The following is a 14,407-nucleotide window of genomic DNA, read 5'->3' on the forward strand; positions in this document are numbered from 1 at the left end:
CTCTGGGACTTTTCCAAACTTCCTGAAAACTCCAGTTGTTAAAGGGATAGTTCACTTCAAAATGAAAATTCTGTCATCATATACTCACAATTGCTGCGTCCCAATTCGCCTACTTATACTACGCCCTGTCAATCATCTTGTCACAGTTAAAATCCTCCATTCAATCTTATTTAATTTCCTACCGTTTCGGAGAGAAATGAATTTGCACGTTCGTCTGCAAGTCGTGGGTCTTTCATGCGGAGACTCTCCTCATGTGCTTGCAATATGAATAATGATGCATTTAAAAGTTAATGGCTAAATGTATCTTTACAAAAGTTCACAATGCAGATGCAATATAATGTAGACAACGTTGAATAAATACATTTTCGTCACGTTAGATACTGATAATTAATTACTCAAACCCCTTTTTCTAAACCTCTCTACATAACCGCCAGACTCGCGCATCCTCCATGTCTGTAGTTTTTTTTTGTAGTTCTAACCGAATCCTCGTCCAACGCGCGATGGGTTGTGGGAAATATTAGCCGTTAGAGTGTGCATCGATCTGCACTTCGGATTCTGACCGGAAATAGTAGACCATTTCAACATACTACGATTTGGGATGTACTAATTCTATTTTCGATTGCTATTTAGGATGGATAGTATGCGAATTGGGACGCACCAAATGACTAATCAAACAGACTGGGGAAAACTAGGTCACAGGACTAAACCAAAAACACAATGAAGGGGGGAACACAGAACATACATGTTACAGATATTGCTCCTGTGAAAGTCAGGAAGAAGAGTGGCAGACAAAAAGCACCTTGAAGAAACTCAACAATAGGTACAAAATATGAAAAGACAATGCAGAAAAGCAGAGCGCGGAAGACAAAACTTGTAGTCCATTGTAACATCTATAAATACAGCCTTCATGCTTTCAATGTGGAATTAGGCAAAGCTAGACAGACCTTCACGCGCGTGATCATAGGTACTAAACCTATGCGCGTGAACTCGACAATCGATTACTGTGGACTTCGACCGAAAACAGGATGTAAATACAGGTATGTGCGCTGGCTGAATAAACATCATTTTTTATATATTTCTTTCACATCTACTGCAGTCAGATTCATCCGCGTTTACTCCGAAGGAATCACTCACATGACCTGTGCACTTGTAATGACACATCAAGGATGTTAAGAGGCTAAAAGCAGGTTTAAAACTTGCCCCATTGAAGTCAACAGGGTGCAAATTTTAAAACGAGGATAACACGGTGTAGGCAACACCGATTTTTGTCGTTGTTCTCTGTACTGACAGCAACTCCAAATGTACAAAAAAATTAGCTCAATGTTAAAATTGACCGGAGTTCTCCTTTAAAACATCACCCTGCACCCTTGACACACTTCCCACATCTTTTTTCAAACGTGTGTTAAACTGCTTGGAAGCAGATCTCCTGGAAGTAGTAAGTTCGTCACTTCTCTCTGGGACTTTTCCAAACTTCCTGAAAACTGCAGTTGTTAAAGGGATAGTTCACTTCAAAATGAAAATTCTGTCATCATATTCTCACCCTCAATTTGTTTCAAACCTGTATGAATTTCTTTCTTCTGCTGAACACAAAGGAAGATATTTTGAAGAATGTCAGTAACCAAACAGTTAACTGGACCCATAGTGAAAAAACACTATGGAAGTCAATGGGTCAGAATTGTAAGAATTTACATCATCCTTCCACGCCAGGTTCTGTAGACCCAGCGTTAATTGGTGTCTCTCTCCAGCCCCAAGATAGGTAAAGAAAGGGTCCCATACTTTATAGAAACTTGTGTCTCATTTAAAACTTCAATGTAAACGCCCACTTCTGTGATTGGGTAATATCGTCGCATATGAAATAAGTATTACATCTGGAACTTGTTTGTTTGGAAATTTGACTAAAACAGCTGCCAAGATCATGAATAGTGCCATTGAAACACCGATTTCTGATTTATCTTGGCTGAGAATACTGATGCATTTATTTATTTATTTATTTATTTGCATTGTTACCTGGAAAAGGGTGGCATTCGTTTTTTTTATGAAGATTGATAGGTAACGTATATTCTTGAGAAATGGCATCTATTTAACTGTAAAAAGACTGTGAGACAACGGCTTCTCATGATCACAAAAATATCAACGGCCTATGCATTAGTTATCAGTTGACATTACGACACTGTTCAGTTGACTTTAAAAGGAACCCCGACTAGTGGCCTTATAAGATTAACGTGGGCGTCAGCTATAAAAAGGGGATACAAAAACACTCCGAATGTTTTTGTTTTTATTAAAAAAAGCCGAAAATTCATTCACTTGTAGGGCGCCATAATTATTTAGATCTCAATGCATTCTGGGTAGTGACGTGTATAGGTTGTATGGCCACGTAACAACATTTATGGTTGAATTTATCTGATATGAAGGATAGAGAAAAATCTGTTCTTTTGGACGCTCCACTTTCACCTTGAGGTCTATTCGGCAACGCTGTAAATACAGTCGTATTTCAGGAGGCGAAGAAACAATCAGTGGCATTCCAGAAGTTTCTTCCTCACCGATCTAATGTCCCAGAGTCTCGACTGTCTACGAGCTCCTCACAGCACAGACTCGAGAGACTGGTTCCCTTAGTAGATTTTCAGGCAGCCTGGAAGCTCATGAGTTGTCACTTGGCGAAAGGTCTATGGCAAGACCATCTACTTTCTTGGCACATAAATCAGCTAGAAATTATGGCTGTGTTTTGAGCTCTCAAGCACTTCCTGCCAGACCTAAGAGGTCACCATGTGTTTGTCCGGACGGACAACACAAATGGTTGGTCTCTTATATCAACCATCAGGGGGGTCTGAGGTCATGTCACCTATGCACCTATGCATCAGATCCTCCTATGGGCCCAGGGGAAATTTCTGTCTCTCAGGGCATTCCTGGGCATCTAAATCAGGGAGCAGATATCCTGTCGAGGCAGGGGCAGAGGCCGGGGGAATGGAGACTTCACCCCGAGGTGGTGTTGCTCCTTTGGGAGAAATTCGGTCAAGCTCAAGTCGGCCTTTTCGCATCTTCAGATAAAACTCATTGTCCCATGTGATTCTCTCTCACGCACCCAGCTCCTCTGGGGCTGGATGCGATGGTTCAGGTGTACGCTTTTCACATGTAAACATTTGACATGTGTAGACATTCTACACATTCTCTCACATTTCACATTCTACACATGTACGCTTTTCCTCTGATATCCATGCTTCCGGGAGTTCTGGAGAGGGTTCGCCGGGAAGGGGCCCATCTATAACTAGTAGCCCAGATGGAGATTTCAATCAGGAGGGACCTACTGTCCCAAGCAGGAGGCACTATTTATCACCCTCACCCAGAGTTGTGGAAACTGTGGGCTTGGCCCCTGAGGGGGCCCAGCTCATAGAATCAGGTCTCTCGACTGAGGTTGTGGAGACCATACTCCAATCCAGAGCTCCATCCATGAGAAGACTGTATGCACTGAAATGCTTGGTGTGGAGAACAACAATTGAATCCTGTTAACTGCCCTGTTGGTACAGTATTCGATTATCTGCAAGAACCTTTCTCTGCGGGGTTATCTCCGTCCACCTTAAAGGTGTATGTGGTGGCTATATCTGCTTACCACACTCCTGTGGTACATCATTGGGGAAAGATCCTCTCATTTCTCGTGTTCTTCGTGGCACCCTGAGGCTGAGGCCTGCACTGCGCACTAGAGCACCGGCTTGGGATTTGGCCGTTGTATTGGAAGGCCTGGATTTTGCTCCCTTCAGGCCCATTGAAGAGGTTTCAAAAAAGCTCCTTAATCTAAAAACTTTATTTCTCCTTGCTATTTCTTCTATCAAGAGAATTGGAGATGTTGCTCCTTCGTGCCTGGAATTTTGCACCTAGTATGGTGAAAGCCTTTCTTCACCCTAGGCCGGGTTATATTCCTAAGGTCCCTACTAATGTTGCAGGCCCGATAGTGCTGCAGGCCTTCTATCCTCCACCTTTTAATACAGTACACCAGATCAAGAAAAACTTAATCTGCTGTACCCTGTGGCGTAAATCGGTTAAAACTATTCGTCACCAAGGTCACTATTTGGGTCACCAAGAAAAGATTACCCTGCATCCAAGCAGAGGATGAGCAAGTGGGTAGTCGAGGCTATCTCACTTGCTTATGAAGCGGCTAGTCAGCCTTCACCTTTGGCTGTCCGGGCCCATTCTACTAGGAGTATGGCTGCCTCAAAGGCTTTATTATCGGGGGTTTCCCTTCATGATATCTGTCATGTGGCAGGCTGGTCCTCACTGCATACATTTGTTAGATTTAACGATTTGGATCTAGGCTCCACTCCAGGGTCTAGAGTGCTTGCTTCTTAGCGTGCACAATGATTTCACACAGAACAGGCATTTGCTATTATGGCGTAGTGGGTATAGTGATCACACAGCATCTCGACGCAGCTCGAGTTCCCTTGAAAGGGAACGTCTCAGGTTACGTATGTAACCCTGGTTCCCTGAAGAGGGAACGAGACGCTGCGTCGCCCTTCCATACTCCCTGCATGACTGTGACTTGCTTCGGCATAACTGAAGCTAGCGCGTTCTGTTATCAGGTGTGCTTTATAGTTTCCTGGTCTATGACGTCACCCGCCTATGACGTCTCGTCACACCATTGGACTGATTCTACAAGTGCTTCATAACGCAATCACGCAGGGGCGTTCCCACAGCGTCTCGACACAGCATCTCGTTCCCTCTTCAGGAAACCAGGGTTACGAATGTAACGTGAGACGTTTGCAGGCAGTCCAGAATGCGGCCGCTAGACTGTTGACAAGTTCTCGCAAGCATGAGCACATTACACCAATTTTATCTTCACTTAAGAAGTTGCCGGTGCATCTCAGAATTGAATATAAACTTTTATTATTTGTTTTTAAATCATTAAATGGCTTGGCACCATCATACCTTACTGGCTTACTAAAACGGCACACAACTGCTAGATCTCTTAGGTCCTCTAATCAACTGCTCTTGACTATTCCCAGATCCAGACTGAAACTTAGGGGTGATCGGGCTTTTTCTATCGCTGCACCTAAACTGTGGAACATATTACCACTGCATATCAGAATGACTCCATCTAGATCCACTTTTAAAACTTGGTTAAAATCTCATTTGCTATCCCGGGCTTTTAATCTCGATTAGGTGCTGAGGCATGTTTTACTTTGAATTTGTGTTTATTTGTATGTATGCTATTGTTGTATTATCTGTTCTTTGTATGATTAGTATTATATTTAAGTTCTTTGTACAGCACTTTGGGCAACTGTTGTTGTATTAAATTGTGCTTTATAAAGAAAGAAAGAAAAGAAGGAGAAAGAACACAATACAGTGTTTTGTTTTGTTTTTTTCAGTCAGGAGCTTGTAACATACAACTCGTAGAGAGTTTTGAACCTTGTATTAGGCTACATGTCTGTAGATCCTGAGCAGAAGTTTGAGACTGGGCATGTTTCTCAGCTTCCACACCTACATGTCCTGTCATGACCTTGTCAACGCCCACTTTGGTCTACTTGTGCTTTAAAAGGCAGCTCTGCACACCAAGTAAGTCACTGTTCCCAGCAGAACCACTGGAAGCTGCTTCAGAAACACTTGCCTTCTCCAGCCTCTCTCTCCTAGATTCATTATTCAAAATGAGCAAGATCATTGTTTATACCAGAGAGGGCTTCGAGGGTGGAACAGCTGAATTCAACCATGATGTCAGCGACTTAAGAGAGAAGGGCTTCAACGACGCCATCGCCTCCATAAAAGTCATTGGCAAACCATGGGTGGCATATTATGACAAGGATTTTGCTGGAAAGCACCGGGTCTTTGAGGAAGGAGAGTATGCCACCCTTGATGACAAAGGACAGTTTTCTTCCCTCAAGATGGTCTCAGATAACCTGGCCAACCCTGAAATACAGCTGTTTGAGCACATTAACTATCAAGGAAGAAGCGTGACCCTACGCAACGAAACCAATCTTCACAGCATTGATTTCGGTGACAAAGCTTCTTCCCACAGAGTGAGAAGTGGAGTCTGGGTGCTGTACGAGCACATCAATCGTCAGGGTTCCCAGCTTATTTCTTACCCTGGCGATCGAATTCCCAACTATGTGCCGCTCTCCTTCAATGATGTGGCCAGCCATGTGCGTCCCTTGCAGCCGAGGCCATAGACAGCATCATTCAAAGAACGCTTTCTGCAGCTGAATATGAACCGGATCCCTTTTGGAAAGAACGAGGCAGGTGGTGGGGAAAGACTGATCTTGACCAGAAACAATGACTTTGACTCCAATAAGTCTGAAGAAACTTCATGCAATTGGACTCAACCTTATCATCTGATGATATCTGTGTAAAGACATACTGTACATGTTAATTTGGCAAATGTTATATAATAAGGATGAATTTTATTAGAAAAAGTTTTAAGCTGCTGGTTGTTTGGCTTTTCATCAGTAGTGATCAGTATCAGTAAACATATGCAATGAAATATGTTTTTGGAATTGTTACGGATCTACTACAGATCCTATTGTATTTTAATGTATTTCCCCTGTTGAGAAATGAGAGTGAAATATTGAAAGGGATTTTGGATTTATGTTATGCTGAGAAAGAGACAACAAATTCTGTTTTACCCTGTCAACTCAGAAAATAAAGACTCTGAAATAATGCTCCTTGTTTCAATTCTCTTTTTTTTACATTTACATTTTTCATTTAGCAGATGCTTTTATCCAAAGTGTCTTAGAATTGAGGAATTCTAGCGAAGTCAGTCATCCAAAGAGGCAATAAACAGGAGAAGTGCTATTAATACAGAGTTTCAGCCATCGTTCAAGCAAGAATAGGGAGGGATTAAGGAATAGTGAGAATCCCTGAATTTAAGGGAGAGGTGGGATGTCTGGAATAGACCAGTAAGAACTGACAGTGTTGAAACCGAGACACACTGATAAACTGCTTTTATATTTTCCAAAAACAACATAATATTTGAATATTTGAATATAATCTGTAACCCTCTACGTCAGTGTCCTCCCCCAAATGTCTCTGCGTTGTGTTATTGGATGAATGAGGAGGACACCAAGATTGTAGTTGTCGCAGCAGTGAAGCTTTCGTTTTTATTAAGCTCTTTATCTGCATCAGTCACCATGCAGCAACATCTCCACAAACATCACAGAACTGCAACAGCTTTCCACAAGGAAATAGAACTGTTAGTTACCAATCAACATCAAAATAGCAATGCATACAAAATTATAAAACAAAATAATATAGTTGTGGCTGCAGTTAAATTAACCTTAAATCAGAGGGTTTTAAAACTTACTAAAACATTGGAAAAATAACTTTCAGCATAGGACAAATAAAGTTAAATGTCAATGCATCTAAAATACAAACAATAAAACCCCCCAAAAAACCATATAAACCTTAAACACAATACAATATACAGAAAAATATAGATTTTATAGAACCAATTCTTAATGCGCATGTGAACGCCATCAGCGTTTATCACAGGTTCGCGTTTAAAGTCTGTGTAGAGAGAATGGTGTCGTCTTAGCGGCCCCTAATTTAATAACAAATGATCTTTGCGACGGAAACGAAACAATTAAAACTAACTTTAGCTGGAAAATAACTTTATTAAAGAACCGCTATAAAGCCAAAACAATCTGTTACCTTAAATTATACGTTTATCTCTATAAAGCTGCTTTGAAACAATCTACATTGTTAAAAGCGCTATATAAATGAAGATGACTTGACTTGACTTGAAAAATATACCCCACCACATGGAATTTACAAAATACCAAATAGCCTAATATTACAAATACGAACCCACCCATCAAAATAATCACACATATAAATTAGTAAACATCTTTAACAGCAATATATTTCTACAAATAACATGGATGGCCAAAATAATCATATAACTAAAATAGATATATCAGAGAACAGTGATGCCCCTGTAGTAGAAGAGTAGTTTGCAGTTTTGTTTAGTAGAACTGACTAAACAAGGGCTCACTCACAGTTTCTCACACTCACTTATACAACACAACTCTCACCTAAGCCTGGAAGAAACATATTACATATTCCCTACATATATATGTGTGTGTGTGTGTGTGTGTGTGTGTATTACAAAATATATACTACACAATGTTATTGATTGTTGCATTTTTGAGTGTTTTTGAGTCTATTGCCCTGTTTGTATAGTTGCAAAATAATAGTAGCTCTTTTCAAATAAATTGCATCAAACAAAAAATGAAAGAAATGGGGTTCATATTTTGCCATTTAGACAGAATCTCACATATTATATGTGGTTCAATCTCTGTTCTCTTACGAGAGGTTCTCTCGTATTGCGTAAGTAGCTTACGCTGCGGGAAAGTCTCCTTTCTCGAGATACTGAAGCCAAAAAATTATCCTTAATTTTAAAAAATCTTGTCAACGCAGTGCGGCAGCCTGCAGACCTAGGGCAGGCGACTCGCGTGCCCATTGGCTGCTCTGCGGCAACTGCAGCAGCCTATCGCTGAGCCCTAGGCGTGACGTCACGTCCAATGAGCACGCTTGGCGCGCTTAATGCGTCACAGCCCGTCATTAGGGGTGTGGCTTAGCGTATATAAGCAGGGCTCAGAGGCTGCTTCACTGATTTCTGTCTCTTCAGCGAAGCTCTTCGCATCGCATCTCTGAGGAAGCCGCCGTCGAAGCAAGCGACCAGCACGCCGAGGATATCAGCCTGAGGACGCCGGCCGCTTTCGCCGCCTTCAGCCTTCCCTGCCTGCTGTGCTATCCGGCATATATCCTTTTCTTCCGCTCTGTGTTTGTGTGTTTGTGTGCTCGCCCCGCGACACACTCTTGCATCTAAAAGAGCGCGAGGCGTTGTTTCAAATGCCTCGCTCATCCTGTGGCTCGTGCAGAGCCGCGCTCAGCGACGGAGACCGCCACGTGGTGTGCGCTCTCTGCCTGGGCTTCGACCACGCAGCCCGCGCTCTCTCCGAGGGCGGCTGCGAACAGTGTGAGGAGTTACCGATGTCGACCCTACGGGCTCGACTCGCTAAATTTGAAGAACCTCCACCTTCTCCGGCCACGTCTTCTGGGCCACGTAAGAAGAAACGTCGCTCTCAAAGGCCGCCTGAACTAGACGCTACAGCTGAGTGCTCGCCGGAACCTCTCCCGCGAGCCTCGCTCTCTCCTTCTCCCCCGCCATTCACCGAAGCGCAGCGGCCGGCTTCTGCCCGCACTGCCGTCGTCCTGGGAGATGATGCAGATGACGCCGCTGACAGCTGCTCTCTGCTTGCGTCTGACAGCGGGGAGTGGTCGGGCTCTCACCGCTCCGCCCCCTCGACTTTGGAGTCTGCCAGATCCCGCGCTAGTGTCGACGCGGAGCTTCTCCGCCTCCTCACTCAAGCGGTCGAGAGAATGGGACTGGATTGGTCCCCACCTAAGGAGCCGGCGCCCAATCGTCTCGACGGGTGCTTTTTACCTAGCCGTCGCCCTGCGCCTGCCTCTAGGTCTGCACCCTTCCTGTCTGAGCTCCACGCTGAGCTCTCAAAATCCTGGAACGCGCCATTCTCCGCCAGACTCCGCTCGCCAGTTTCCTCGGCTCTCTCCCAAGTGGACGGGGCCGCCGAAAACGGCTACAATGGTATCCCCGCCGTTGAGGAAGCTGTGGCAGCGCACCTTTGCCCGCCGTCTGCTAGATGGCGCTCAAAGTCTGCCCTGCCGTCTAAAGCCTGCAGGACTACCTCAGCTCTCGCCGGCCCCGCTTTCACCGCCTCCGGCCAGGCTGCTTCCGCCCTGCACTCGATGGCTATACTCCAGATCCTTCAAGCCGACCTTCTTCCGTGAGCTGGACGAGAAGGGCTCGGATCAATCAGCTTTAACGGATCTGCGCAGCGCTACGGACCTTGCGCTCCGTGCTACCAAGACCGATGCACAAGCCATCGGCAGATCTATGGCCGCGCTCACCATCATCGACAGGCATCTTTGGCTGACGCTCGCGGACATGAGTGAGTCAGAGCGCGCTGTATTTCTCAATGCCCCACTCTCGCCCACCGGCCTCTTCGGCCCTGCGGTCAGCGGGATAGTGGATCGCTTTTCCGAAGTGCAGAAGGCATCTGCAAGGAGGAAGAGATGGTTGAGTCCCGCTACGGCCGGACCGCCATCAAAGCGCCCAGCTCTGTCAGTCCCCTCGATTCAGGCTATTGCAGCAGCTTACACCGCAGCCAACGAGCCAGTAATAACACTCGCTCGCCTGCACACAAACGCCGTTTTTACGGCGACCCAGATAAATCTCAAAAAGAGTATAAGTGCTTCAAGTGTAGAAAATGTGCCCACACCCATGTGTTCACTGCTTCACACAAGTACGGTCCCCATGGTAACGCGCTCAGAGCGCTCTTTCATAAAGCGGACACACGCCGCTCGAGTATTAAGTGTAGAAAATGTGCCCACAACTCTGTGCTCACACCTACCCGCTGTTCGCTCTGCCACTCAGTTACCTCAAGTTGCTACGGCTCAGGCCGAAGGGACATTAAGTGTAGAAAAAGTGCCCACTCCCGTGTGTTCACTGACTCACACAGACAAAGTTCCCATGGCAACGCGTCCAGAGCGCTATCTCTTAAAGCGGAAACACTCCGCTCATGCATTAAGTGTAGTGAATGTGCCCACAACTCTGTGCTCACACCTGCCCGCTGCCCGCTCTGCCATACGGGTTACAGACCCTCTAAAGCTCCCAAACACTGGCCGTGTCATAAGTGTAAATCCTGCGCCAGCTCACGAGCACGCGCATCCACTTTCAGACACCATAATCCCCACGCCGCTCTCGCGCCAGGGGTGTTTGACAGCAGATCGCGCTCCATCTTCCGGGATCGAGCTACTAAACGCTGTACAGCTGGCCAACTCTGTTTTTCAGCCCCCGTGTCCGAGCACCGGCGGCGCGCGCGCCGCCCCATCCTCTCTGATACAGGTTCCCCATCCCGCGTAGGGCGGCGATCTGAACCTAGAGACCATTCGACCCCTAGCTATGTGTGCGAATGCATGGGAAGCTATTCAGGGCGCGTCAGAATGGGTGCTGAACACTATAAAACACGGCTATTCGCTCCAATTCGCTCGTCGCCCCCCGCGCTTTCTAGCGCAGACGGAGACGAAAGTGAGTTTGGAAACAGCGCACCTGCTTCAAGCAGAAATAGCGAAGCTGCTGCGCAAAGGGGCCATAGAACAGGTTCATCCTTCCCTGAGCGAGTCAGGCTTTTACAGCCGTTACTTCCTCGTTCCCAAGAAGGACGGAGCATTAAGACCTATTTTAGATCTGAGACATCTGAACAAGGCTCTCATGAGACGGCCGTTCAAGATGATTACAACCAGACAGATCCTTGCGCAGATCCGCCCAGGAGACTGGTTTATCTCTCTCGATCTGAAAGACGCGTATTTCCAGATCCAGATAACTCCCCGTCACAGGCCATTCTTGAGATTCGCCTTCGACGGTCGGGCTTATCAATACACAGTCCTGCCGTTCGGCCTGTCTTTAGCACCCCGTACATTTACGAAATGCATGGACACGGCTCTCGCTCCCCTGAGACGTCAGGGAATGCGAATTCTGAACTATCTGGACGACTGGCTTGTTCTAGCGCAGTCAGAGACAGAACTTGTGTCTCACAGAACAGCGCTTCTCAGCCATCTGGAAGGTCTGGGTCTATCGGTCAATTGGACCAAGAGCTCGCTCTCGCCCCGTCAGTCAATTTCCTTTCTTGGAATAGAACTGAACTCGGTGGCTATGACGGCCAGATTGTCGGAGCAGCGCGCGCGCCGCGTCCGTCTCCTCGCCGCATCCTTCAAAGAAGGCAGTCGGGTTCCTCTGAAAGCATTTCAGCGCATCCTGGGGCATATGGCCTCAGCTGCGGCAGTGCTTCAGCTGGGTTTACTGCGCATGCGCCCGCTTCAACGCTGGCTGAGAGCGCGCGTACCCCATCGAGCCTGGGCGGCCGGCGGCTCGCTAATCAGAGTGACTCAGGGCTGCGTCTCAGCCCTGCAGCCCTGGCTAGCAGCCGAATGGTATCACACTGGAGTGATTATGGGAGTGATTTCACACCGGAAAGTTGTCTCGACAGACGCGTCCAGCCTAGGTTGGGGAGCGCTCTTCGAAGGCAGACCGGTCTATGGCCGCTGGTCAGACCAGGAGAATCTCCTACACATAAACTGTCTAGAGATGCTCGCGGTCGAGAAAGCGCTCAAGCACTTCCTCCCATTCCTCCATGGTCACCATGTTCTAGTCCGCACGGACAATACATCAGTAGTGGCCTATGTAAATCGCCAGGGCGGCGTCAGATCAAAGACGCTCTGCGCCCTGGCGGAACGCCTCCTCGTATGGGCTCAGCACTCTCTGCGCTCTCTGAGAGCATCACATGTGCCTGGCCATCTGAACGAGGGCCCCGACAGACTGTCCAGGGACAACGTTCCCCCTGGGGAGTGGTCTTTACACCCCCAAACAGTCCAGTCGCTGTGGCGCCGCTTCGGCAGAGCGAAAGTCGACCTCTTTGCGTCAAAAGACAACGCGCACTGCCCAGTATTCTTTTCAAAGAGCGAGGACGCGCTGGCCCAGACATGGCCCAGCGGCCCGCTATTTGCTTTTCCTCCGATCTCTCTGCTGCCTCAGGTCATCAAGAGAGTCAGGGAAGCGCGCCACACAGTGCTCCTCATAGCCCCGTTCTGGGAGAACCAAGCTTGGTTCCCGGAACTCATACAATTGGCAGATTCAGCCCCTTGGCCGATTCCGGTGCGGAGAGACCTTCTCTCTCAAGCCCGCTGCTTGATTTGGCATCCCCACCCAGAGCATTGGTCTCTGCATGCATGGAGCCTCAACAATTACATGCTGATCTACCAGAAGGGGTGATGAACACGATCATACAATCTAGAGCTCCCTCCACGAGGCGGCTCTACTCGTCTAAATGGTCGGTGTTTAACAAATGGTGCACTGCCAAAGGGCTCGATCCACAGACATGTGGGGTTTCGCAAGTATTATGCTTCCTTCAAGAGCTGTTGGACGCGGGCAGGTCCCCCTCCACGCTCAAAGTCTATGTCGCGGCCATTTCAGCGCTCTCTGTCTCAGAGCCGGGCCGCGCATTAGGAAGGAACGAGTCTGTCATCCGCTTCCTTAGAGGAGCGAGGAGGATGAACCCCCCGCGACCCCCTTCGGTTCCTATGTGGGATCTTTCATTGGTCTTAGAAGCCCTGAAAGCACATCCCTTTGAACCCGTGGAAACTGTGGATATGAAATACCTCACGCTCAAAACCGTTTTTCTGATAGCACTGTCTTCAGTTAAACGTGTGGGAGACCTTCACGCGTTATCCACTAACGCCGCGTGCCTCGAGTTCGGACCAAATGACTCCAAAGTTATTCTCAGACCGAGGCATGGGTACGTCCCCAAAATATTGGGCACTCCCTTCAGAGCGCAGGTCATTTCTCTCTCAGCCCTGCCGAATTCTGGCTGCGAGGCAGATAGTAGTCTCCTCTGCCCAGTTAGGGCGTTAAGAAACTATATTTCTCGCTCCGCCGCCTTCAGGCGTTCAGAGCAGCTCTTTGTTTCGCTTGGTGGGCGCACCAAGGGTCTCGCCGCCTCGAAACACACCCTATCCAGATGGATAGTGGACGCTATCGCGGCTGCTTATGCGTCTAAAAACCTGCAGTGCCCACTGGGCATTCGAGCGCACTCCACCAGAGGCATGGCCTCATCGTGGGCGTGGTCCAGCGGGATTCCCATTCATGACATTTGTGCAGCGGCAGGCTGGGCCTCCCCCTCCACATTTGTGAGGTTTTACAACCTAGAAGTTCCCGCTTTGCAGGCTAAAGTGTTATCAGTCTACAGGTAAGTCTCGCGTAGCCAGCCCACTGTCTGTGCGCGGGCTACGTTGTATGATTTAGCTCTACTGGTTGAGCTGCACTACGTGGGAAGTGTCAGTTTGGACCGGCTGTGCCGCTCCATGCCCCATAGTATGTGCTTGTGTACTGTGCTATCTTGGCCGCCCAGCTCCGCTGTCGCGTTCCCCGGGCTTTCCCTGGGACTCATTCAGGATGCTGGGCGCGCGCACGGCGTTGACAAGGGAGTTCCCGCAGCGTAAGCTACTTACGCAATACGAGAGAACCTCTCGCAAGAGAACGTACTCGGTTACTAAACGTAACCTCTGTTCTCTCTAGAGAGGGAACGAGTATTGCGTAACCCGCCGTGCTCACGCCACAAGCTCATTTCGCTTCATGCGACAGAAACCAGTGAAGCAGCCTCTGAGCCCTGCTTATATACGCTAAGCCACACCCCTAATGACGGGCTGTGACGCATTAAGCGCGCCAAGCGCGCTCATTGGACGTGACGTCACGCCTAGGGCTCAGCGATAGGCTGCTGCAGTTGCCGCAGAGCAGCCAATGGGCACGCGAGTCGCCTGCCCTAGGTCTGCAGGCTGCCGCACTGCGTTGACA

At 47.8% G+C, this 14,407-nt stretch overlaps 1 protein-coding gene across 1 annotated transcript; it reads left to right on the plus strand.

Moving 5' to 3' along the window:
• Positions 1-5,575: 5,575 nt before the first annotated feature.
• Positions 5,576-6,629, plus strand: LOC311081358 (epidermal differentiation-specific protein-like). Its single transcript, XM_084111904.1, has one exon. It carries the CDS (start codon positions 5,631-5,633, stop codon positions 6,147-6,149), a length of 519 nt encoding a protein of 172 aa, XP_083968030.1. The 5' UTR covers positions 5,576-5,630; the 3' UTR covers positions 6,150-6,629.
• Positions 6,630-14,407: the final 7,778 nt, after the last annotated feature.

The sequence above is a fragment of the Abramis brama genome, assembly GCF_963993115.1.
Source record: "Abramis brama genome assembly, chromosome: 4".
Classification (NCBI taxonomy): domain Eukaryota; kingdom Metazoa; phylum Chordata; class Actinopteri; order Cypriniformes; family Leuciscidae; genus Abramis; species Abramis brama.